Consider the following 26961-nt stretch of genomic DNA (forward strand, 5'->3'; position numbering starts at 1 on the left):
TAACTACAGGCCTTACTGAGATTATTTTTGGATTACCAACTGCATGGGTTGATAAAAGTTTAGGAGTTCAAATGCAAGTCTATTTAAAAAAAACGCAACCACCAAACCAGTGCTCTTAAACCACAGAACAGTGAAAGTAAGCAGTTATGTAATCTTTTATTGTTTAAAAATAATACACTGAATTCTTGAAAAATCGTCGATAAGTATTTCCTTTTGCCAGTTCTATGCCTCTGGGATAAAGTAAGACAGCTTAAATATTTAGTGCTCATGCAAAACTATACCGGTAGATTTACACTACTATAAAAGTTTCCAGATTGTGTATTCAGCTTTATACTATTACACAACAGTTGGTCTTCAAATATGGGAGCACTACTATCATTCAGTTTTTCCTTTTAGTTGATCTTTCACACATTGATTCCTTTTTTTTTAGCCTGCAATACTAAATTCTGTACTGAGCAAGGAACCTGGACACACAACTTGAAGGTTATTCGTATCTGATGCAGGAATGACAGTACATATCCTTGCTTTCTTTAGTTGGCCCCATCAGAAAAAGAGATGATGCAGTAAGAAAGTTTTGAGGGGAAGAAAGATTCCAGCTAAAGTAGAGCATTAGTAGTCATCAGCTAGAAAATAAAAAGGTTAAGAGAGAGATTAATAGATTTTTCATAATAGGAAAGATACAAGAAGAGCATTTGAGATTTAAGCAAATTAAAATACTAACTCTTACTTTCAATGGTGAGAATACAGGTGCTAGCAGATGTGCCTCTGTTGTTGACTGCTTTACACATATATTCACCTTCATCTTCTGGGAAGGTTTCAGGCAAATAAAGGCAATAGGTTTCTCCTCTTTCAATATATTGATAGTCCTCAGAGTCCTGCAACATTTCCCCCTCAAACCACCATGTGACTTGAGGTTTTGGTTCTCCAGTAATTTTAACTGTAAATCTCACTGGCTCACCATCAACAACCGATGTGTTTTTCAGTGACTTCTTGAACCAGGGAGCTCCAGATCGAGCTTGATCTTCCTCATCTTCACAAGTAGAACCATTAATAACGCTTCCCTCATCATCATCTTCTTCTTCCCTTTTCTGTTTTAAAATAATTCAGTTTAGAATTTTCAGAGTAGCAATAGCAGCATGACTGCTAGTAGTAACATGTAGTTGATTACAGAAAAGCTGTTGTTTTTAAGAAGGGGAGATGCCTATCCATGCTAAAAAAAAAAAAAAACAATGTTCTGAATGTGGAACAAGCAGTAAATGCTGTCTAAACTTTGTTTTAATGAAACTGGTATGGTTGGTGTCTTAGGGGAAAGTATAGGCATGAATAGTGATTTCATTTTCAGAATATTCAAAGGAAACTGCAGATTCCTTCCAATATATTTCTCATGCTCTTCAAAATATTAACTCAAAAGCAATGACACAAATGCAGTAACTTAGATAAGTATAATGCTCCTTTTATACTGATGGCGACAATGCCAGAAGTGGTAATCAGAAGCCAAGTTAAATGATATTGAGGACTGAAGAAAAGGTACTTTGTAATCTCTACCTTCTGTAATGCAGCATCAATTTCTTTTTGTTCGAACTGCATGCGGAGTAATTTTTGTTCTTCAATTCTCCTCTGTTCTTCTTCTTCCCTAGCCCTTGCCATTTGCTCAAAACGTGCCTTCATATTTACTTTATGAGTAAATGGAGCCTCAGATTTCTTGGCTGGTCTCACATCTACCTCATCATCCTTGGAAAAAAAAAAATAGGATATTACTCACGTTTTACTTTTTAAATGTTCATAGCAATAGCACTAGTTTAATACATCAGTAATTTTTAACTATGCAGAGCCATCCTGAGTCCTCTTGGTTGTTTTTCTCCCCACAGATTTGTTAATGTTGGATTTAAAACGAAGTCTCTTAATAATCTCTCAAGTTCTGAGATGGGGGTTTTTCCCCCCCTAAAAATTACCAAAAACATTTCATTTGATGAACCTTACTCTAATATTTCAATTAAAAGTTTTTCAAAAAAAAAAATTACTTATTGAGTCTGCAAGGTATGGATTCAAGAAACAATGTATTGTACAGGTAGAAGTCTGTGTACTATAAATTCAGATGTTTCCTATAATGTCCCACTCTTGATGGCACTCTGTTAGCAGTATGTTATAGTAACACAATAGAAGTAACTTTGGCTACAGCTGTAGCTATGGATTAGAGATGATAAACTATTAAACCAAGGTAAGGAAAAGAAAAATGCAGGGTTTTTGAAAAATGTATTTACTGGTTCTTTAAGGACAGTTGTAAAGCGTTAAAGTTAATTGTCACTGCAGTCTTAGGGTATACATTTTTACATTGGGGAGCAAAGTAAATATACTTAGTGGCCCTACTAAGTATGTGTCCTTCCTTGTTTTGAGAAGAGACAGTGATTTTTATTAGGTTTCTTTCTTCAAAAAGAATACTCAGATATTTTTGCAACTGCCCATGCTTGGATTTGGGTTTTTTTTTTTGTTTGTGGGTTTTTTGTTGTTTTTTTTTTTTGTTTGTTTGTTTGCTTGCTTTGTGCATTTTAGTTGATTTTGGTTTGGTTTCAGCTAATTTTACAGAGAATTTAATTCTTTTCACCTCAGACGAGGGGACTAAATTCTATTGGGCCTATGCTGTAATTCTCCATAGTCCTTCCCAAGGAAAAAACCTATTTTCTCCAGAATCTGTGAAGTATAGAAATGATAATTGGAATACTTGGTTTCTCTTACTGTCACATACTAGAGATTTCTTCACATTGCGCAACTAGCTGGTGTCTTAGAAGTCACTGCTGATTTGCTTGTACAAGTTCTTATTTGTGCTATTGGCCTTTTTATTTGTGGCCTTGGAAACCAGGCCTTCCCAGTTAAATCATCTATTCTGTAGGCTGTTTTTTAGTCTGGACTTGTGCTCCATTTTTTGGAAAATAAACAGCTTAATGATCACAGAAAATTATTGTAGAGTAGATGAGGGAAGAGAGAAGATTAGAGATAAAAATACAAAATATTTGCAAAAGTAATTTCAAGTGTATTAGAAAAATATTTTCTAAAGATTTTACTTTCCTGTGTAAGTTGCATACCCTCTTGGGGCAATGGTAAGTGCTTAGTCACTTAACTTTTATGTCATGGTGTTCTGGCTTCAACACTTAAGTAGATTGTTGACCTTATAGAAATGTTAGTGTCACTTGTTAAATGAAAAGTTTAAACATAAAAAGCTCTGAACTGATACTGAAGTGAATGATTGCAGATATTAAAGCCTCAGTGTGGGGCTTTAATTTATATGGTGGAGAATGAATTAGAGTTCAGAAGGAGCAGCAACTTGCATGACCATTAATAGAACAGACTCAAAAATCAGCATGTTTCAGCACCTCAGCCCAGCAGGTTGTTAAAGCACTGAATTGAAGTATGAGCAGAAAAACAGATTTCTGCTTGAGTGCAAATGATTGACGATAAAATGGTGCAGTTTCTCTTAGAGATGCCACCATCATACATCCAAAGAAGGGAACAGAGAAGTAAGGACAGAATCATGTTGGAAATACAGCAAATTTTGGTGAAAGCAGTAGTATCGCCCAGTACTATCACTTGTGCTAGTTAAGTAAATCATTACCATATAGAACACAAATTACCTCTTGAAACTTCTCAGCTTCCCTTTCTCTTATTTCTTCATCCATTGCTCTTCTTTTGGCTCGTTCTTCTTCAATCTTCTTCTGTATTTCTTCTTGAGATAATTGTCCTATTTTCTCAAATTTGCTTTTCAGATTCTTTGCTTGAATAGAACCACTTCTTTTTAGCTTTATTAATTCTTCATATTCTTTGCTTAGCTCAAAAGTTTCAGACTCCTCTTCCAGCTGTTTAGAAATAACAGAACATAAGATAGAAAATATATCCTGGTTATTTTCACTACCTGTTGTCCCCTCAGATTGGTGTAACTTCAAGTACTTGAACAATTCTTTTAGCTTGGATTTATTTCAAGTTGAAGACCTTTTCCCTCCAATAACTTTTCTCTCAGTGTGGTCTGGGCTCTACTAAATTTATAGCATCTTTAAGCTTTAATTTTAAAATATCTTTTCTCTGGTTTTACAGGAGAAAAAAAAAAAAGAGATTTCAGGCTGTCACAGCTGCAAAAGAAGTGACATTTCTGGATACTGCAGTCAAACTATGTCTGCTGCGGTAATTGTTTATATTCTGCTCTATCACTTCATGGCCTCTGATGGCAGTAAGAGAATACATTTCAGTTGTCTGTCTTCTGCCCCAGCATGCAAAATGTACTTGTAAAGCCCACAAGCTGCAGCTTTTATTACTTGCTCTAGCTTTGCTTACCAAAAAAAAAAAAAAAAAAAAAAGTCATCCTCTAATATTCAAAAGGGAATCAAATTCTGAAAATTACCACCCACAACCAAATCAAATCGGTGTATGCTTCATGAATGTGATGTTCAAGTCATCTGGTATGCAAGGCGAATTCTGTGTGTGATTCTTAAAATCAGCTGTGACAGCCTTCAAATCCTTGATACACTCACTAGAAACAACTTGAGGTCACTGTAATTCTCTCCAAATTATTTAACACAGCATTCCCCTGAACAGGGCAGGAATTTTGCTTTTCTTTTTTTTCTTTCTTTTTTTTTTTTAATTTTGAATCCAGGTGTTTCTAGTTTCCCAGGATTGGAAAGATAGTACTTTCATTAGCACAGTAGAATTTGCAGGTAACTAAAGTAAAACACTAAAAGGACAAATTTAAAATTGTTTTTACTTTAAGAGTAGCAAGGGGATACAAGTTTTTTGGTAGGTAGATTAGTAATTAAATGAATGCAACGTTATAAAAAGATATTTTTGATTTTCATTCTTTTCACATAATACAGGAAGTATTGATCTTAATATCCCTTAAAAAGGAATTCTCAGTTAAAATCTTGAACTCTGAATATTGTTGTTTTCTTCAGAGCATGCTTAACACATCTTTTAATATACAAACCTCTCCCATTTCTTGTCTTAACTGTTGGAATTCTTGCTTTTCCATTTCCAACTTTTGCCTACGCTCCTCTTCTGTGCGTCTCTTTTCTTCTTCCATCTTTTGTCTCAGCATCTCCTCAAAATTGATTTCCAGTTTACCAGGGATGAGAGATTCTTGAGAAAATGTTTTAAACATTTCTGGTGATCCATCATCATCAATCACCTGCTGGAAATTCAGATAGTTAATGGTGAAGGTACTTGGGAGGAATTATGCAAGTGTTCTGCCTCAAAGCAGTAAGATGCAGTAGGGCAGCACAGGTAGTGCTCTCATGTTTTGAGCAGGAATGTGTTTGGGAGTTTTGTTCTTTCTTATTACAACACTAAACTTTTTATAATGGAGGTGAAGGTGTTTGTACAAATGCACTCTTCTACAAGATAATGGGAGAGTATGTCCTCTAAAAGCAGCTTTAGGACTGAAAGCTGTAAATTCCTGTTCATTCCACCGGCTGTCCTTAAATGAAGTATTTGTCTAAATGGCATTGCCCTTAACACTAAAATATCTGTAGTCTTTCTTCTAGGCAAACTGTGTTATATTTCTTTGATACCAGTATTGCTAATATGTATAATTGAGAAGAATTTTCTATGAGAAACTTATGCACAAATGGAAGATACTAAATCATGTTGCCAGTTCATTGTAGTGAGGATTTCCTTCTTTCCCTGTCCTTTTCTCAGGCTGCGCAGCCTGGCTGGGCGTTAATTGGTCATTCTGTCTGAGAACATGGCTTCTTTTTCTGACCAATTTATAAAAGGATAGTATGGCCCCAGAAAAGCACTTCTTAATTACTTCCAAAAGCAGGAAATCTAGAAACAAGTATTTGATCCAAGTGCACTTGTTAAAGCAGTTCATGGAAGGGGTGATAGCATGGCCATCTGAGTTGCATAGGAAAACAAATTCTAGGTAAAAACCTATGTGAGTCTACTTGTGTGTGTAACTATGTAAACCTGTCACATTGATAGAGACTTTCTCAACAAGAGCAGTCTGTAAGGTGTGAGATGAGGTCAAATACTGATCTAGAACTGCACAAAAATAACAGCTTTTGGCATGATTGAATCAGTGCATGTTTGAAAAGTCTTGTGGCAAACATTGTGGAGCCCAGTCTGCCTGAAATTCTGGACATTCCTAACAGGAGCCATCATCCAAATTTTAGAAGGGATTAATGGATCAAAGCTTTCACTTGAAAAAGCCTTTTAACTTTATTAAATATATATATATATGTATGTATATATATATATGCACATTAAAATTCTTTAGTGTTTTCCTTTATTGCTGCTTCTCTTTTTCCTTTATTGCTGCTTACTGCTGTTGTAATTTGCACTTTTTACTGCTGCTTGTGCCATCTTTGTTCATACTGCTGTTCTGACCTATTTTGCCTGTTTCTGTTTTTATTTGATCCTCCAATAATTGTTTTGTGGTTTTTTGTTGTTCTTTTTGGCTCAATCAAATACTCTTAGTCACTATAGATTTCCTTCAAATTTTCCCTGTGAGTAAGCTTTCAGTTGGACTTCAGCCCCACCATTCCTTCCATTCTTCATTCGTTTTGCATAATACAAGCATAGTTGTAGAAATTGTGTCATGGAGAAGTGGAGTCAAAAAAATGAAGCTGTAAACCATTTCCTTCAGTGAAAACAATGCAGAGCTGCATGTTTTTTAGGAGCTAACTTACAGCTAAGTCAATAAAGAGCTGTGCAAGTCTCTTTCTGATGATGTATGAATTCGTATGCTCATGAAGCGAGAAGCATTAATTCAAAATGTATTAACATATTTGTGTATAAACTTAAAAAAAAAAAAAAAAAAGTACATATGAACAAACAACTGCATCTGTTTGTATTTTTGAGCCAGTAATGAAAGGAAAGAATAGTAAGCCAACTTATTCCTGATTTAAGAGACAAAAAGAGAAAGGATAATATCAGCTGAATTGTGTGATACACAAAACCCTTGCGGTTAGCTTGGTAAATATTATGTGTGAGACTGTGGCTTGGTCTGGTTTGATTTCTACAAACTGGGAACAGATAGTTGTGGGAAACAGTCCTCTAACAGCAGTGGTGTGCAGCTCTGCCAGCCAATTTTCAGTGGGCAAACAGTGATTGATACAAAATAGAACAGCTTTTTGTTCATACTAAGACAGGTTCTTCACATACTTAGTAATGGAAAGTGACTGACAGCAGAGAGAAATGAATGCTTGAGTCTGAAAGGGATCAAGTTGATAGTGGGAGGCATGGAAGTATAAATGTAGCAGAAGAAAATGTGAAACTGGGAGGTCCTTGCAAAAGGAGGTGGAGGTAGCATTTGTGGTTTTCAGCAACAGTGTTACTACTTCGAACTAAAAGCATGAAGAGGTTCTAAAACAACAATTTAAACACTTAAAAATGAACATGAGGTTTTAGTAATTCTGAGTGAGATGACTAACGTGTTCTTAAAATGCTAAAAAGCACATCAGTACATTGCTGCTATATTGTGTAGGTGTGGATAATGCTTGTATTTTCTATTCCAAGTAAAGGAATACTGTTCTCTTTCAGGATGCTAATGAACAGAAAATTTTTCAAGCGCGTATATGCTGAAAACATCTTCAGCTAATTTTTGAGACTAGTGAACATCTTTACAGTCTGCTGTTACAGTTGCAGGCTGTGCTGCATCAAATGGATTAAGCCTTGATTAATCAATGAGATTTTTCTTGCCGGAATGCTTAAGCTTTTGTTACACAGAGGCAGAAAAAAATATTCTGAAGAAAGCAGTAAAAAACAGAAGGCAGTGTGCTGTTTCTGTCTTTGCTTTACTTTCTTTGAATTATCTGCTCACTTTTCATAAAGATTATAATAGCAGAAGTCCAGTAACCCTCCTTTTCCAGGGGCTTAAGATTCTTTGCTCCCACTTCAGAGGTGTGGACAGACCATAGACATTATTTTCAATATTTGCTTTCCAGAACAAAATCAGGTATAAATTTACACTGTAATTTTGTGGGTAGTCTTTCAGAGTAGAGGTCTTGTCTTCAGCTCAATTTTCAGCCAGAGGGAGGGAGCTCTGCTAACAGTACTAAAAGCCATACAAAGTGTTAATTTGCTTCACAAGCATCACCTTGAATTATGAAGAAAAAAAAATGAATTAAGCAGGCAGATAGTCTTTCAGTAGAGCCACATCAGGGAATGAAGGAAGAGATTGCCAGATATGTGCATTACTCCACAGCTTTTTGTGGTATGTCTTGCCCTTTGTTTTGAAGAATACAATACTTGCATTTTAGTTGGTATTAGACTAATTTAACACTGTATTTCCTAACATCCAAAAAGTAGTTGGCTTATATCCAAAAGCCTGCTGAAACTTGAACTTCTTGGAATAAGCGGTGAAAGACTCTATGCTATTTTGTGTACGAACTACTGCTCCCACTCTCTGTTAGGCATCTGTCTCTCCTTCCAAATAATGTCACTGTGTCGGTCTTTGCTTCCTGAAAATTTATCTTTGATATAATCTTAATTCAAATTTTATCATCACATATCACAGGGATCAGTTCCAGATCGATGTTCTGTATAAGGAATTGTAACAGTAACTTCCACAAGTTGCCTTTTCTGTTTCTCTGAACAAGTAATGAAATACAATAAAAACATCAATTAGCTGACTTCAGCTTCTTCATTTTTTCCTTCCTCAAGGGCCGCAGATGACCTCAGAATATGCACTTGCAGTGAGCATTCTTCTAGTATGGCATTAATTACACTTAAGTGAGTAAGAAGTGTAGGGAGATTAACTTGGAAAACTGCAGCTAAAGAGACAGGAATTTCTTCCTTGCACCCAGCCAAAAACAAAAACTTCCTTCTAAAGATACTTTGCTTTGGGTGTTTGTTGCACCTAGCATAGTACTAGCAGTTGGAAACAGTATCTGGTTCTCATTTGAGATCTTTTCTAGGTTTGTTGGGAGGAAGGATAATTTCTTGATAATTTTTTATGGAGAACTTTGATTAGTTTACCTTCTAATAAGTTGTAGGGTAAACTAATAAATGAAGTTAAAGCATATACTTGACTGTATTTAAAACTTTTCCCTTTCATTGTGGAGACTGAGGGAAAATAATGAACTAAATATGAAACAAAGTATCATACCATGTTCTTCCGTGCTTCAGCAAATGCTCTTTTCTCTTCTTCTATGCGTCTTCTTGCATCTTGTTCTGCTCTCCTCTTTTCCTCTTCTCTCCTCAGTCTTTCCATCTCCTCAAAACTGAGCCTAAGTTTACCAGGACGGAATTCTCTACCAGAATTTTCAGATTCTTCGTGGTCACCTTCATTTATCTTTAGAGAAAATGGAGAGGGGAAAAAATATATATATATAGAGAGAGAGAGTTTATGTATATATAATATAGTTATTACCATTATATATATATAAAAAATGTGTATATATATGTGTATATTAGTATGTATAGTATTATATAATATATATTTTATATATTATATATTTTATATATATAGTTTATATATAATGGTAATTTATTTATATATATATAAAATGTTGAGATAAGTTTTTGTTTTTGTTTTTAATGTATCCATTCTGAAAATACATACTCCATTAATTCCTTTCTGATTCTTTATAATCGTTTTTTTTAATCCTGGAGAAAAAATAGAGACTTTCAACGTGAGGCTATATCAGGCCCTGGGCAGACTGATGTAGCTGTGGTGTCCCTGGTCTTTGCAGGGGAGTTGAAGTAGATGGCCTTCAGAGGCCCCTTCCAACTCCAAGGATTCTATGATTCTATATTGATGATTTGGTTCCTATAAGAAACTTTTTAAACTTAATTTTAACCAGCAGAGAGAGAGAGAGGAAATATATTTCAGAATCCCATATTGAGCTTTTATATTTATGTAAATCACTTCAAGGTGTAATTTGAAGCAGGATGCCTTGTCAGGAAAAGGACAAACAATTAAGTTTTTATTTCATAGTTTCAGGGTTGGATTATTTCCTGTAAACAAGCAATCCCTATTCACTTTCTTCACATCATTTTCATTGACTTTTATACCACTGAGTTATCACCAATGCACTTAGCAGTTTGAAAGAAGCCTGCAGTTTTATAGCAAAACTAAAGTAACATCTTTAATTAATCCAGACTGACATTTTTGTTTCTCTTCTTTTTAGACATTTAATCATCACTGAAGAAAGGGAAGTGAGATATTTCATTATTTCTTATCTCCAGTAAACATTATCTGCTAAGAGAAACCCATTGTTTGCAAACTGCAGAGAAGAACAAAAGAATGAACCATCTTCAGAGCATATCATGGAGAGCCTCATTTGTTAATGGTGCAAATTGACTGGGAACTGTCAAGAGTATTAATACTCCAGCTATCTGCAAGCAAGCCTGGTATGTTGGGTAGACAGCTAAGGGAATTACAGAGGTCTTTTGTTTGGAACTCATAAGGGAAAAGTAAAAAAAAAAAAAAAAAAATTCTAAAGAATTGAACTGCTGAACTCTTCCTTTAAGGAAACTTTTTACTCAAAATTTTGACAACCACTGATACCAGATATAACTACATAATAGAAAAAGACCACGGGGTGACTTGTTTTACTTTTACTTTTGAAATTTTAAACTCAATTGTCACACTTTTATATTACTTGGTTAACAAATATAGGTATATGAAGGTGGGAGATGTGAAGAAAATTTCAATTACAATGGCTACAGTGACTTCACAAATTTCCCTCTCCTTCATTTTCTCTTCTCTTTCACTCATATCCCTACTCCAAAAGGAAAACAAAAATGAGCATTATTGACATAATGCCAAGGTTATTGTTATGGAATGGTTAGGTAATTTTTTTCAAGGGTAGAGGGAGGACAAGAGGCGGGGTGAGGGGAGTATTAACTTCAGTTTTGGCATCTGCCTGAGCCTAGAACCCTCCCAGTTTGGACCAATTGGGAATTTCAGAAGTTCAGCTTTCTGGAGATTCTGTGTTGTGCTGGTTTTTGTTTTGCTTTGTTTTTCCCTCGAGTAGCAATTTGTTTTTAAAATATAGTCAATATAATGATCTTGTTTGTTTGAGAATGGTAATTTATACTTACACTGTTCTTTTAAAGTTAAAATTAGCAAGTTCCTAGAAATAATATGTTTAAAGTTCTCATGAAATATGAAAAAATGAGACTCGTTAAACTTCTTTGTATGTGAATGAACAAAGTCACAATGTTTGAGATTGTATAGAGGAAGGATACTTACATAGAGAACTTCAAAATAAACTTTTGCAAATAGAGTATAGCAAAATAGCAAATTCAGTACTGAAGTATCTGGTGTATCTTATGCTAGTGCTAAGTGTGTGATTCCTTTAGAGTGACTGAAAAACATAGCGAGAAGAAGCTTAACTATAGCGAGGTCTGTTTATAGTTGAACTAAAATAAGTCTGGCTTATGATAATGGAAATAGTTTTGCAAATAATATAGAACAGGAGTTGTGAGTGACATTTTGGTGTTGAATCTCATAATTTGTAGTACACTGTTATTTATACCGCTACCTACAAGACAGCCAACCTATCTTTCCTTTTCTTCATAAAAACAAATTTAAACAAACATAATATATTGTATTTATAAAATAATTGTGAGAATAAGAAGTAGCAATTTCATATTACAGAATGTTTTCATAAAAATTGGTTACTGAAACAAATGAATTTTGTGATCAAAACAGAAAAGTAATTTTCTTTTGAGGATATACAGCTTAAGGCACTACAAAGTGCAGATATGACAATTGATAATATTGACAACAAATTTAAAACACAAAATTTCCTCGTTTTATTAACATAAGAGAGTTATGCCTATATGGTTAGTGAGTTATCATAGAAACATAGAATCTTAGAATCACAAGGTTGGAAAAGACCTGTAAGATCATCTGGTCCAACCATCTTCTCATTACCACTGCTACCACAAGCACTAAACCGTATCTCACAGCTCCTCGTCCAGACGCCTCCTGAACACTTCCAGGGACGGTGACTCCACCACCTCCCTGGGCAGCCATTCCAGTGCCTGACCACCCTCTGAGAGAAAAAGCTTTTCCTCATGTCTAACCTAAACCTCCTCTGATACAACTTGCGGCCATTTCCCTGGGTCTCGTCTGTTGCCTGGGGGAAGAGGCCAAACCCCTCTTCACCCCAACCTCCCTTCAGGAAGTTGTAGAGTGCAATGAGGTCTCCCCTGAGCCTCTTCTTCTCCAGACTAAACAATCCCAACTCCCTCAGCCACTCCTCATAAGACTTGTGCTCCACTTAGAACCAAGATGAGAAGCATCTATTTCAAAACTTAGTGGTGACAGAATTTTCAGCTTGAAATCAAGCTAAGCAGTAAGAATCAGGTTTAGGAGTGGATGTAAAGGCATATCCTCTATCAAAATTCTATAGCAACATGCACTAAACATGTACTTACCATTTGCTGTCTAGCTTCTTCAAAGGCACGTTTTTCCTCTTCTAAACGCTGTTTTGCTTCTACCTCTGCTTGCCGCCTTTGGTTTTCCTGTCTTTGTCTTTCAAGTTCTTCAAAAGTTACTTTCAGCTTACCAGGTGACAGAGATGCTTGTGTTTCATTGTCCTGATTTTCACCCTGTGTAAGAAAAATGAAATAGTTACCTTTTAAATAATGCATGTTTATTGCTTAGATATTTTTCGATGAGCAGTTTACCGTGAGAAATGAAAGGCACTTGGTTTCCTTAAGGAATTGGTTTTGTTCCTCATATTTAAGCTTCATTTCTTCATCTGGTCTGCCTTTTTGTTCTGCTCTTTCTTTTCCTGTGTTATCAAAGTTTATTTTCATCTTCCCAGTTGTTTTGTTGGGTTTTACAGGCACTACCGTAACCAGTAGCGAATCGTCCCCTTCCTGTCCAAAAAGATATTTATTATGTTTTCATAAAGCTTGACTTCTAGGTAACTTAATTCTTAAACTGTTGTTTTTTTTTTACCTGTGTGCACCAAAAGTTCCAAAATAATTACCTGTACTGAGTATTAACAAGAATAAATCTATCTGCCTCTGACAGTCACTAATTTTCTTGTAATATCTGAAAGCATCAAGACTGAATTATACTTAAAACATAACTGCTGGCAAGGTATCATTTCTTTACGTATTTTCATTATCTATTTCTTATAAGTATTCATTATTTGGATAAGATAAGAACAGGTGGAATTTTGAATGTGTAGAAATTGTAGTGGCAGTCTACTTCTTACTATGTAAGAGAGATACAGTGGTTGGAATAAGGTAGTAGTTCTAAAAGTTTGTTCTTTGTCAAGCAGATTAATTTGCTTTTAAAGGATGTCTCTGGTTCAAAATTATTTTCATAAATTATTTGCCAAAATATACTTTGCCCAATTTTTTTTTTAAGTTAGATACCATAATAACAAGGACACTGTCAAATAACTTAGAAGTAATAAGTTTTGGTGGTGTGTTGTTTTCTTTAACTGTAATGGGAATGTGATTTTGTGTCGGTGGCAGATGATTAGACCTTCAAGCCTAGATTTTTGAAATTATATATTTGTTTGCAAGATTTAAAATAGAAACCCATATATTCAATGAGTTCATTTGAGGGAAAAGAAATTGAGACCACTGTTCAAACATCAGTATATTGTCAGAACCCACTTTTAATGACAAGCTTAAGGCAAAGAGCTTTATGATACTTTCCAAAGCCAGAGGATTTAGAGTATCACTGTCAGTATGCCTCAACTCATTGCGGTGGCTTTGAATATTTGTATTTGAGGTGTTCTGAACCCTTCAACATATTATTCATGCTTCAGACTCTAAAACTTAAATAAATTGAGTTTTAAGTGCAGATAAACACTTCTGCATGCTTTAAAAAATTCTTAGGTCCTTGCTTGATTTGCAGTGAAATACTTGTGCCCTTTTGGAACTCCTCCCAACCCATACTACAATAATAAAGCAAAGTGAATAAAAATGTAGGTGAACATTTCTTTAAAAAAAAGCTGATTACCTCTGCTGCTGATTCAGTTCCCGTATTGTTAAAGTCATCAATCTATTAAATAAGAATTTCATAGGATTACATTAATTTGGCTCTTTGCCTTAGATTTTCAAACAAAGAACTGGATTTTTTTTTTTTTTCTTTTTTTCTGTCAGTGATATGTATGTAGCACTTAAATTCACAGAGATGGTCACGACTGAACCTTTGGTGGAATATTTTGGATAGGTTAGCAAGTCGAGGAACAGGAAAGGTGACATGGTACACAAAGCATGCTTCAGCATTCTTAACACTTCAGTGATGAACCGAGAAAAGTGCTTTAGGTGTTAATTCTTCATGTGAGCATTCCATAATTGTATTTAAAAACAAACAAACAAAAAACCACAAAAGCAAAAGTATTTCTGATCTTAGTGACATTGTCTTCCCCTCAACTGCCTGCAAAAAGTCTGTTGTATTTGGTGCCTTAATAGTGTTAGTTTTATACAGTAACATTCTTTCTAAAGTTCTCCATGATATATAATTCTGTCTTTCAAAGTAAATTAAATATTTGCTGGATAAAACTGTACTTTTAGCAGGAAATGTAACAATGTTGGAATATATATAATTATATATACATATAATTATATAATATATAATTTCTTATTGAAAACTGAGTTCTCCTGCAGTACTGTTTCTCTTTTCTTACAAAAAGCCAAACCACTTTTCATACAAAAAAAAACCAACCTAAATTAAATATTCCTAACATTTTGTAAAATAAATAAATCTTATGGACCTAGTCTATCATCTCAATGTTTACTTGCACTGCAGTATTTGCAGCACTGAAGAAAACTTACAAATGGAATTTAATATGATGCCCCAGTGCAAAATTTTACAAATGACAAGATTTTCTCTATTGGCACAGTTAGAGTCTATTTACATGTCAATGCAGTAACAGCTCACAAAGTGATGAAGGAATAAAACATGACTTGAATTATCATGATTTTTAGTTTATTTGTACCTTCACGTATTTCCCCAATGAGGTCATTTTCCTACTTCTTCCTTGCCTCAATTTATCTATCACTGAACTGCACTCATTAATTGATAAGCAAAAATTGCCTAAAGTAAGGGTTCGTAAATAAAAGCAGTATTTTCAGATTAATTTAGTAAATACTATAAATGCTTACAAACCCCATCTTGTGCCTGGTTTCTATTCCTACCACATTTTATGTCTGCCTGCTTTTGTCTGTAACTCAAGCTTAAAAAAATGGTTACCCTGAAGATTGTTTAGAGAATATTTATCTTCACTTTCTTCCCAAGTTCCACCCAATTCAGTATCTCCCATGTAAACCACTACTATCAGAAATCTTAAAGCCAAATACTTTTGCTGAATACAAAACTTTTTCAGATTTATTTACAATTATACCTTATTTTGGTCAGATCACCATACCTCCTGTGCTTTTTTGGCTAATTCTCTTTGAATTTTCCTTTTCTCTATCATATCCTGCTCAATTCTGCGCTTTCTTTCTTCTTCTGTTCTTTTCCTTTCTTCTTCTTGTCTTTGCTTCTCCATTTCTGCAAACTTGCCTTTAACAGTTCCTGTGATATGAAACACACAATTCAGTAACGAGATCTGATACCTACCTAGTGGGTTATGTGGCCTTTAAACTTTGGCCTCTCTTACCTATTAGCTTTGGAACATAACCTTTGTCTGTCTTAGATGACTTTGTATCATCATCTTCATCAGATGCAAGCAGTTCTTTCATCTGGTTGACGAAATACAGAAAAAATAAACAGTTTTCACACCTTAAATAAAATTCCAATAATACTGTCTTAAAATAATGTGAAAATACTTTCACGTGCAATACTGAATATTAAAATAACATAAAATATTTGCAAAGAAAAGTAACCTCCTGCTTTCTCCTGTTCCATTCTCTCTCTCTAACATATTGTTCTTTTCTTCTTTGCTTTTCATCTCTAGATCTCCTTTGATTTCTTTCTTCCCTTGCTTTCTGCATAGCTTCAAATTTATCCTTTACATCACCCTTGTGAAGCTTGGGCACATAGGACTTTTGGACGGGTTTAGATGAAGAAAGCAGAATCTTGATGAAGATATAGAAGAAATGAAGATAAGAAAAAGTTGAAACAGATGAACAGAAGCAGTCAGACTGGATTAGAAAGAATGTAAGAACATAAATATACATTTGGGATTATGAACTTTGTGCCACTAGCCATCATCTATTAAGTATTTGTTCAAAACTAAACAGTAATAAATACAGAAATATCCTAAACAAGTTTTGGCATTGTATTAAACTTAAAAACTGTGATGAGTGCCACATAACTAAGTATAAGAGCAATACAAATGCACACTTTTTTTTATTTTATTTTATTTCTATGGGCTTAAACATTATATATAGATTCGTATTGTTGCATTGAAATCATAAGCACTCAAAGAGGTCCTACACCCCCAACACTGCATTTAAAATAAATGTAAATAGGCAGACATAGAACACGCCTGTGTTCTGCAACTCTTCCACATCTGTTTTAAATGGTTTTAAATACATGGTACTATTCGTTCATTTAAAACTTCCAATATATTATATACTTCTTTCTTTTCTTAAAATTCAGAGAAATTCATCCAGTGATTTTATGGTCTAAAGGGTCAAGATCCCGGCTTGCAGGAATCTGATACCGATAAAGGTAATGAACACATCTTTACCAATACTTAAGTAAGAGAAGTACCTACTTTGCAGTTTTATGTTTTCCATCTTTTTACTGCAGTGACTGCTAAAATGTTGTCAATACAGTTATGCAGAGAAAACTGGCTGAAAGAAAGTTTGTTTCATATTTTCCACCTAAACCAACAGCAGATACTGTAATGATGTTTTGCTTTTGTTCCTGCCACTCGTGGTATCATAGCACAAGAAGAAATATTTAAGTAGCCTGAATTTCCCCCAACATGAAGCTTCTTCATATTTTTTTAACTTAGTTTTGCATTCTTCATTCATTTTTAATACCAATAAGAACATTTCCCACATTTCATCAAATCAGGTGATCTTCCTTAAGCTACTCTCAAGTATCCTTCAATTGTCTTAAAGTAAAATCGACAGTAGCCAGACTTGCAGTATAATTGTATTTTACAATTGTTTTTAACTGCCCTGTTTACAAGCATCAGTTGTAAATTCCTATATTACTTTGATTACTTTAAAATTGGTACATACCTCAGTTTTCTGTGCAATGTCATTCATGGTCACAGTATTCCGCTCTGCACCTGGTATGTTTAAGATTGCTTTCAGTTTCTACCTGAAAGAAACAGTTCTAGTTATATTCCTTTCTTTTCCTTTTAAATGATGCTTTGACCATCTTCCTGCAAATAAGTTTGCATGGGCTGAAACTGATGTATCACAATTTCATTTGGTCCTTTGAGGTTCACGAAGAAATGAATAGGTTCTAAGTATGCAACAGTAATTAAAAGAACAAGCTTATGATTCACTATTCATGCTCATACCCCTCTACATAGTCCCAGATATTGGTTTTTAATTTCCATTTTAAAAAGAAAGTCCGAGCTCTCAGCCAAGCTCTGGCTGCCCTGGCTGGCTGTTACGAAACTGTTTTTCTCAATACTGTGCTAGCAGAAAGGAATGTGCTCTGCACCTCTGCTGCTCCGCTTCAGGCTGAGGTCTGAGCCAGCGAGCTCAGGTTGCAAGAAGTCTGCAGAATGCTCGGGCCAAACACAGCCTGCTGGTGATGCTGCCTTGCCTTTGCATGGCTTTGGTAGAGAAGCACTGCTTTCTTCCTACTGCTGTTCAGTGCGCAAGAGAATGAAGATAGGCTTCAGCTAGGTTTTGCATCTTGACTTACCTTGTGAGCTTACTTGTACAAATCTGTAAGAGAAAAATCACAGCCAAAACCTTTTTTTTTGTTTGTTTGCCCCATGCCATATGCATGCAGTCATGAGGGGATCAAATGTGGGATGTGATCATTCAGTTAGAAGAATTCCCCATGAAAACTATTACGTAGAGAGAAACATTTCAGGAGCAGCTAAAAATTATCTGGTATAGATAGCGTAAGTGCCTGTCACACAAGGATGTGACCAAAAATGGCAGCATTCCCTGTTCTAGAGGCCAAACCATCACTTTATGAATGAACTGAATGTGAGTGGGGTGTAATGAGAGCAGACAAGTTATATATTGTGGTTTTATTCAAACCTAAAAGAAGAGTCTTAGTCCGTGGATGGTAGTCATTTAGTAATCCTATTTATAGCTGTGATTCTAGGAAGTGAATCTTGACAAAACTGTGCTTTGATTCTGTCAGTTCTCAGACTCTCTAATTACTCCTTGGAAACAAACAAACAAACAAACAAAGGTGTTCCGTCTGAGCTGATGTAAGCATTTTTCACTTAGTGTTCTTCCAGCAGAAGTTATAAAGCAGAAGTTATAAAACAGAAGTCTTTCAGTAGGTACTAAACTGACTTTGAAGCTTTGTAGTTAAGACTTAAAGATTTCTGGCAAAACCATAAGCAAGCAATTCCTAGAAGACACTTGGTTTCCTGACTCAAGATGATCATCATGGCTGATGTCTGTGAAAATCAAATTTATTTGAATAGAACCATAATGATTATTATCACAAGAAACATGCTAATGGCTCAATTACACCTTCAGTACTTTTTGGCAGTGTGGAACAGAATCTGCTTTGCTTTAATGTATGACAGCTTATTCCTGACTCCCTTTCTCCTGCTATGTCAAGGAAAGCCCCAACTTTGCAATGAGGTCAGTATGAATTCCAAACTCTCCTATGCACAGTACATTGAGGAACTGACATCCCCCACCAGCCAGTGTTAGGTACATACAAGACTTAAAAATATTATGATTATATGAAATAATAATTACAAAAAGACTTTGTCACATGAGTATGATCTGAATTTAGATACATTGATGTAGAAATGACACTTCCTTGAAAAATTAAAAAGAGTGCATTTTATGATCTTTTTATAATCTTTGTCTGTAGTATCTCTGGGGGGGGGGAAGAGGGAAAAAAAGAAAAAAGAGAGAAAAAGCTCAAAATGAGCCAGGCAAGCTGTTCATTTTTCCAAAAGAAGATGGAGAAATATGCAAAACAGAAAATACATTGCAATCCTAATGATGTAAGGAATGAAGGCACTCTGATTCTTTTTTTGTTACATTTTTCCCCTCAAAATAAGATGGGAATGATAGGGTACATTATGTTTAATTAAATAGGCTTTAAATTCTCTCATTCTTAATTACGAACAGATTACAGATGTGGGAATTTTTATATGGCATTAAAAATAACAAGCGTTAGGAATTGTCTTTATGTAGGCTCTTCAAAATACACAAAAGGCATCCACAGTTGCTGGTGCTGCTTTAGCTATTGAATGAGATTCTTAGATATCTCGAGACATCTAAGCCAGAGCAGTCACAATATATGAAATAGGAATGTTTGGCTACCACACCCTGCCCTGACTGACAAATCCTGAATTCTGGAAATTCAGCTTCAACATCTGGCTTCTCATTTTCAAACGAGTATGTAAAGTCATTGCCCAAATCAGACTGACAGATATCTTTTTGTAAAGATCTTCTTTGTAGAGTGATATGTATAGAATGCATTTCTGTTTGTCACTTGTGAACACAGAAGTACTAAATGTAAGTTCCTACTGAGTTTCAGATAAGCAATAGCATATTACAATTCTGTTGTGTCTAGAAAGACAGATAACTGTAAAAGCATTCTTGGTCTAAAGGTCCCTATGTGCCATGGATGCCCAACCTTTTGGCTTGCCTGGGCTGCACTGAGTGAAGAGGGAATTGTCGTGGGCCAGATATATGTTGGTTGTTCCAAAGGTAATGCCTCCTATTTATCTCCATGAAAAAGACAACCAATACAAAGAACACTGTCACAGTCTGAGAGAACAAATTCTCAGCTACAGAACGCTATTTTTTCAATACAGTCACCACCATTAGCTGTGCAATTTTACCCTGCATGCTGTGGTCATAAAAATCTGCACCATTGGAGTTGATCTTTTACAACCACTGCTGAAACACACCATCCACCACTTCACTGTGCCAGCATCCACTGTTTGGTCTCCATCAACATTCAGCTAGTGTCAATGAGTGCCATTTTTTCCATATGGAGGAATACAGTTACACACATTGACCTGGAAATGTGCATGAAGCCAGATGCCATTTGGTCAGACTGCCCCTCTGCTGCCATATATCACACAGCAACATGTTACAAAATACTGATGGGAAGCTTCAGCCTCTACTGCCATCCCTCCAATGTCTGCCTCTGATGTCATGGGACAATGTAATAAAATAGGAGGCATTACTTTCCGAGCAGCCCTCATAGAATATATATTTAATATATATAAAGTAACAAAACTGAATTGTTTAATGCTTTTTATAAAAACATATAAAAAAGAGAGCTACAAAACCATAAAACTAGTGAGATATGTGACCTTGTTTTTGTGAAATTAACGTGTCAGTCTGGTTTGATGGCAGTGGCTGCAATTCTTAGTGAGCTCTCAAGGTGTTCATCAGAGATGATGGATGAAATCTTACTCTTGCTGAGTTTCATCCTTCAGTTTCTCACAAATGTATGTACAGCCTAAAAGCAATGGCATGAGGAAGGCGTGCCTGTGAAATGAGGGCTATCTCCCTCTGGTAAGAGAAGGCTTATAAAAGTCTGGTAAAGAGACATGATCAAATTTTTTATTGCAACTCCACACATTACTTGTGAATTTTCAAATGGAATATATTTATGTTGACTGAAAATGGACTCACAAATAAAAAAAAATTGATATATATATATATATATATTTTGCAATCTTGAAACCTCTTCTCAAATTCCTGTATCAAAATGGAAAGCATGGCTGCATATTTTTTGATGTTCACAGGACTGTGTTCAGCCAGTGTATCAAAATCCATAAACATATTTGCCATAATGTGAGCTGGCACCACACTGCACCCCGTGCCCTGACTCCAGCCGAGGACAGCAGGTTGGATGTGCATGCTATATGCTTTAATGTACGTCTCTGTATTGTGCTTTCGAGTTTGGGTGTTTTAAGAGTTTATCTTACTTCACGTATGTAAGTGATATCCCATAATAATCAGTATGACTTAAAACTAAGACCCTTTGACTTCCTCATTTTTCCATGCAGTCTGAGAGAAGGCTCAATACAAGGCTGGAGCAGAAAAGTAAGTCCCAAAGTTAATCTCTCATGAGGAATGACTCCATTTCACTTAAAGCACTCAAAGCGATGTCCAAATGCTCATTGAACTCCATCAGGCTTGGGGCCATGCCCCCCTGGTGCAGACCCTTTCCCTAACCCCCAGCTGCTCCTCCCCGACACAGCTCCATGCCATTCCCTTGGGCCCTGTTTCTGTCACAGAGAACAGAGCTCAGAACTGCGCTCTGCTCAGCTGTGGGGAGCTGCATGCCCTGAGGCCTCTCCTCAGCTCTGCACTGAACAAACCACAGGACCTCAGTTGCTCCCCATATATCTTGCCCTGCAGGCTCTTCACTATCTTCACAAAGCTCCTTTGGATGCTCTCTAATTGTTTCACATCCTTATGTTGTGATGACCAAACAAGCATACGGTGCTTGAGGTGAGGAGAAGAGTGGGACAATCCCTTCCTTCACCTGCTGTCAGTGCTGGGCCTGGTGCACCACATCCTTGTAAATTCCTGCTCTTTGAACTTCCAAAAATGTGCTAGTTTAACTTGTTGTGGGCCTTCAAGATGGTAGATACATCTCTGCCATTTGGAATACTGCCACATCTCCTCTTACTTTAGGTCACTTTCCAATCCTTTGGCATCACCTAACTGTTAATGTGCTTGAAGGTTAGCCAGCTGGCTCCAACACATTTTGCAGCTGTAAGTCATCCTACCTCCACCTTTGATGCTAATAGATATGGATGTAAAGCAGTAGGTCCTCACTACACATGATACAGCCCATGTTTGCCCCCTCATCCCTCTTCATGCCAGTAATACCTCAAACATGAACAGCAGCAGGACCTTGCTTCAGGGACCCCTTGAGTGGTTTCCTTCAAGGTCAGGAAGCCCTAAAGTCTACAAATTGTAGAAGAATAATTCCCTCATCATCTACTGATAGCTTTGCAGAAAGCACGTGTTAATTTTCCAACCCAAGAAACTTTGACATGCTATTTTCTAACAATAGCAACTTTTAAGTAAGGTACTATTTAATACAAGCAATGCTTATTCTTCAGGGCAGCAAGGGTCTACATGTGTGTGTACTTACTTCCAAAGATATTTCTCCTTCTATTATGAAGTTGTCCAAAAACTTAAGATTCACTCTAGTCTTTTATTTCCTGAGATCATCATATCAGAGGAAAAGTCATAGGAGCTCTTCAACAAAGATTTCCACCCTGAAAATCCCAAGATTATAATATTGAACATAACTGACCAAAAAGTGAAGGCATTTCTTTTCCCATCCAATCTCATCACCTTAGTACTCACATCACACTGTTCACATCTTTTTTTTTTTCACATTTTACCTCTCTAAGCTTAAGATATATCTCAGGAAATGTTAAGTCTGGCATTTTCATGTTTGTACTGAAAGTGCTAGATTGCAGTTCCATCTTTAGGAGAGGTATATCTCAGGATTTTTCTGGAAGGAAAATTTAAACTCCAACATTAGACCAATGGTCTTACATTTGGAATTGTGTGGAAGAGAAAGCACCATTATGAGCATGGCTTGACTGGGTGTAATGCAAAGCCATCTCTCGAAATTTTCAAGTCAAAATGTAGTGCAAAACCAATAACATGCAGAAAACCGGGCAACAGATCAGAAATACTCTGGGTACTTCACGAAGAAAACAAATGTGTCTGTTTTCAAGCATGTTATTTGCATACTCTTAATGGTTATGCCGTCAGCTCTCGTGATATGTCTCAATTTGTTATTATTGTTGCACGTCAGCTTTTCACACAGACCTCCTAAAACCTTACTCTAGGCAAAACATTCTAAAACTGAACAAATTAAAACCATTAAGAGGACACAAGAGGTTTGATAGCTCCTAAGTCGTGAAATCTACCTACTTAAATATAACTTATTTTTATTTCAGTGGAGTAATTAACATCCTCACACGAGAGATGCAGAGAAATACAAATGTTTTCCTACTCTTTACAAATAGGAGTACGAAGCCAGAACTTAAAATAACCGTCGAGTTGCTCTGTGATTTCTCCTTTCAGGAGGCCCCCCTGCCGTCTTCCTGGCTACTGTGAGTTATAAATAAGCCCTCTGCAGCATGGTCTAAGTTACGGTTACCATCTGTCTCTTTTTGTGATCCACTTGCAGGGAAGACTCCATTATATAAGAAAACCATATTGTGAGACTTGGAAACTTAGCACTTGCAGCCAAAGCACTTAGGAGAGGAAAACACAGTCCGTAATGCTAAAGTATTTAAAGAAGGATTAAATAGAACTGGAAAGAGGAGGGGAAGGTGAGCAAGGCTCACCATTTCTGTCCTTACTGCAACTTCTCTGGTATGACACTACCAGTTGTTGTACTAAATTACAGATACTAAAGTAGATTCTAAAATTATCAGGCACGGGGGAAGGTAGTGAGCTGGTATAAACTGTCAGCTCCTCTGCAGCCAATGAGCAATGACAATTAACACCAGCTGCCCAGCCAGTACTTTTTGTAGAATACAAAACTACTTCCACTCAGTTGTATTTAATTCATGAAGTCTTTATGATTAAAGACTTATTAATAAGGACCTACCAAAAACTGACTCAGGTCGCTCAACTTCATCTACAATCTTTTCCTCCCTCTTTCAAATTATTGCACTTTGAGTCTTCTGTTACAGCAGAATGGCCTTTGCAGATGTTATGCTGTTTATTAAAACGTACTTAGTAGAAGCTATTTTGAATATGTTTATACAGCTCTAAATACTCTTAATGTGACAATGCCACACAGCCCAGCTGCTGTGTTAGAAAAATAAAATCACCCTTCTCTGTGGAAGAGGTCTGCCCCTTAATTCCTTGGTCCCTTCAGGTGCTATTATGGGTAGGCATACTCCAGAAAAACTGGGGTCCAGGAAAGCGCTCCTGAGATATTCAGGCCCACAATTCCATGTTCCAAGACATCTGCTGACCCTGATTACGAGGTGCAGTAAATTGTAAAGTCAGATCCCCGAGAGAAAAATGCATGTTTTGCCCCATGCCACAGTTCCTCCAGCCCCTGCTGTGTCCCAGGAGCTGAAGAGAAAGATTTCAGCTCAACTCCTGCTGTTGGCACTGACAGACTTGGAAAGCGGGCACAGAAATGTGGGACAAAACACTGCACATGAGGTATGGCTGCAGTTTGCCTCTTCCCATCTCAGATGCCAGCACAGATAGCCTATGTGCTGCTTCTCTGACACACGGATCCTTCATGGCATGGAGTGAGCTCCAGTGACCATCTCCACTCTACTGAGCGCTGGGCCAATGTCTGAGGGCAATGCCTTTGCCAAGGACACAGCCACCCCAGGGCACAGCAGGGCTCACCCCGAGTGCTCCCTGAGTTCACCTCAGCTTTCCCCATCTCCTTTCCAGCGCGGCTGCAGCACCATTCCTTGCTAAGAGAGCTACAAGGCACGATGTCCACGTGTTGTAAGTTATGGATTATCTGACAGAGGAAAACACCCATGTATGGCATTTCCAGACACGGCCAGAGAAAGCATTTCTTGGGGATGTGTCCTGAACTGCCTGCCCAGTTCTTGTATTTTGCTGAAGTTTTTCTGCACATACCAGATGTGTTCCTGTCTTGGTGTGTATTCCTTAGTCCAACTAGCCCTCCTATAGGACTAATTATCATTTCATAATTTCGTGTCACAAGACACTTTTTTAAGAGACCTGAGGGCAACAGCACTGCTCTGTAACACACAGCCACACACTGGCTGGCTCCAGAACGGTGCTGCGTTCCCCTCAGCGTTTTCTTCGCGAATGTTCGTTGTATCGACAGAAGCTCTTATATACCCAGGCCAAAACCGGTAACAAATCGTTGGTAAGCTGTCAGCGGTCCGCGCTATCTCCCCCGAGCCACCGCTGCCTTACAGCGGCAGAAGCACAGCAGCCGCTAACAAACAGCTCGGCGCTCACGAACAGCTCGGCGCTGGCAGCTCCCGGTGCGCTCGCGCGGAGCCACGCGTCTCACAGCCGCGCGGGATTTCTGACTGCACCACTCCGCGAAAAGCAGCGCCGGAGCGCGACCCGAAGCGCGACCCCGTGCCGCCTCGGAGCTCCTTCCGCGGGGCACTCTGGCCCTTCCACAGCCCTCCGCCACCCCCAGAGGCGTCCCGGGGCCCCGGGTGCCCGGTGCCGCTCTGCCCGCGCTGCGGAACCCACCGACCCTCCGTCGCCCCTCTCAGAGGGGATCCCCGGACCGACGGGAGCCCCTCCGCTCCTTACCTGGGAGCGCTGCCCCGCCGCTGCGTCTCGGCGTAATCCCTGCGGAGCGGGCGGGAGCGGTGGCGGCTGCGGAGCGCCCCTTGGCTGCGACCGCCGCTCCGCCGCTGCAACTTTCCATAAAAGTCGCGGCGCGCGGCCGGCGCCCGCATTCCAGGCGAGCCCCGCGGCGCGGCAGCTGTCCCGCCTCAGCCTCAGCCTCAGCCCCGGCCCGTGGCGGCTCGGCGTGCCCGGCCCCTCGGCGCGGCGGGGGGCTCAGCCCGGCCGTCCTGTCAGCTCACACCCTCCCCCCCCTTCGCCCCCACCCCGCACACAGCCGTCCCCGGCCAACGGGCTTATTTTGGGCTGGAAGCACCACGGAGCTATAAATAACCGGGGAGGGGGGCTGCGCATTCCTGGCCGCGGGGCAGCGGTGGAGCCCCGGGGCCCGCAGCGGTTCGGTCCCCGTCCCGGATCCCCGCCGCAGGGAGCCCCGAGTCCCGCACGGCACACTTACCCCCGGCTGCGGAGCGCTGCTGGCAGTGGCTGCCTCATGCTCCGCTTGCGGGGCGGCTTTATAACCTGCCGCCGTCAGCTCCTCGGTCGCTTTATGGCACACGCGAAGCAATCGCCTAATAATAGTGCTGTGACAGTTAGCTGATGGAGCGGACAGGAATCCGGCCCGTGCCGGAACCCAGAGCGCGTTCAGCCTAAAGCAGCGCCTTGCTCTGGAAACTGCACTAAGCACAGGCAGAAGCGTGGTTTTATTACATCTGAATGCATTCCTTTTCCTCCTTGTTTCCTACCTTTCCAATCGCACGGTTCCCAGTGCAGGAGAACGTCCTCTTTTCTATCCTTGTATTTTGTCTGCCAGACTGGAGCCAAGGGGCAGCCGGAATCACAGGCACGGGGCTGATAAACACACGCCCTCAGCCTTTGCCAATCTGAACAACAGATACCAATGCTAAAACACAGTATGTATTTCAAAGGACAGCACAGAACTTTCCCCCGTGCCATGCTCAAAACAGTTGTGCTGCCAAAGTCAGGGCACACACGCTAAAGGCAGGCATTCAATTAGCAGCTTTCAGCAGACATACACCCAAATTTGCTCATATCAAAACATATATGCACTGCTGTTGTGCATCAGTGAGGATTGGACACCTTCCTTAAGTTCTATGTTTCATTACCTGCCCTCCAGGGAAGTCTTAGTTCACAGCCTGAGCTCACTGTAGTGGGACTATTTGGAAATAAACCTGAAAAAAAAAAACCAAAACAAAAAACAGCTCCTAAAACCAAGAAAAGAGATAACAACTTGACAGAAATAGAAGAATGCAATTAAACTACACCGATTAGGCAGAGATCTCAGCAGCAGACCAGCTGCTGCCTTTGTCACACCTCTGATACCTGCTGTGTCTGCAGCACGACAACCATCCTTTGGGCAGGGTTCTCTTCCTTAATTAAGATGTCCGCCTGAGTCACCTGTTTGACTTCCAGTGCTAAAAATTCCACTCTTCAGCTTTTGGTGTATTGCTGGCCAATGTGTTGAAAATTGATCACTGCTTTGCACAATAGAAGCAGAATGAAACAGATCTACAAAATCAATTTAAGCTGGACAGCTGATCCCCTTCCATTCCTTTTTCTCATATGTTCAATGTTGTCATATTTTTGTTGGATTCTAAGAAG

At 38.2% G+C, this 26961-nt stretch overlaps 2 protein-coding genes across 33 annotated transcripts in view; one reads left to right on the forward strand and one right to left on the reverse strand.

Moving 5' to 3' along the window:
- The window catches only part of FUBP1 (far upstream element binding protein 1), a 40849-nt gene extending 25970 nt beyond the window's left edge, over positions 1-14879 (forward strand). For all 10 annotated transcript variants that reach the window (XR_014885217.1, XR_014885218.1, XR_014885212.1 and 7 more), the window contains one exon: positions 10113-14879. Coding sequence is in view for 7 of the 10 variants with exons in the window: in XM_085231599.1 (XP_085087725.1) it covers positions 10113-10130 (18 nt within the window). In the remaining 3 variants the exon portion in view is untranslated. The remainder of the gene's footprint in view (positions 1-10112) is intronic.
- Positions 138-26218, reverse strand: NEXN (nexilin F-actin binding protein). Of its 23 annotated transcripts, none has more exons than XM_085231573.1 (15): positions 26085-26106; positions 22154-22280; positions 17104-17185; positions 15793-15984; positions 15567-15648; positions 15333-15481; positions 13922-13963; positions 12625-12819; positions 12373-12546; positions 9089-9274; positions 4967-5170; positions 3627-3848; positions 1546-1731; positions 722-1088; positions 138-623 (listed from the first exon to the last, which is right to left on the reverse strand). In XM_085231573.1, the coding sequence occupies exons 3-15, from the start codon at positions 17128-17130 to the stop codon at positions 610-612; spliced, it is 2040 nt and encodes a 679-aa protein (XP_085087699.1). In that variant the 5' UTR covers positions 17131-17185; positions 22154-22280; positions 26085-26106; the 3' UTR covers positions 138-609. The 23 variants fall into 23 exon arrangements, with proteins under 23 accessions (XP_085087699.1, XP_085087705.1, XP_085087704.1 ...); XM_085231579.1 differs by lacking the exon at positions 26085-26106 and adding an exon at positions 25796-25910 and having other exon boundaries at positions 4967-5167; positions 12373-12534; XM_085231578.1 differs by lacking the exon at positions 26085-26106 and adding an exon at positions 25796-25910 and having other exon boundaries at positions 12373-12534.
- Between the last annotated feature and the right edge of the window lie 743 nt (positions 26219-26961).

The sequence above is a fragment of the Meleagris gallopavo genome, chromosome 10 (genome assembly GCF_905368555.1).
Source record: "Meleagris gallopavo chromosome 10, MGAL_WU_HG_1.1, whole genome shotgun sequence".
Classification (NCBI taxonomy): domain Eukaryota; kingdom Metazoa; phylum Chordata; class Aves; order Galliformes; family Phasianidae; genus Meleagris; species Meleagris gallopavo.

What these genes read in the sequence shown, in the direction of transcription:
- NEXN (XM_085231575.1), bottom strand. Translation starts at nt 17,130, where the DNA reads ATGAATGACATTGCACAGAAAACTGAG. An exon ending in GGAACAGGAGAAAGCAGGAG is followed by an intron (nt 15,649 to 15,792) that starts GTTACTTTTCTT and finishes TTCGTCAACCAG; the next exon opens with ATGAAAGAACTGCTTGCATC. An exon ending in TAAGACAAGAAATGGGAGAG is followed by an intron (nt 3,849 to 4,966) that starts GTTTGTATATTA and finishes ATTTCTAAACAG; the next exon opens with CTGGAAGAGGAGTCTGAAAC.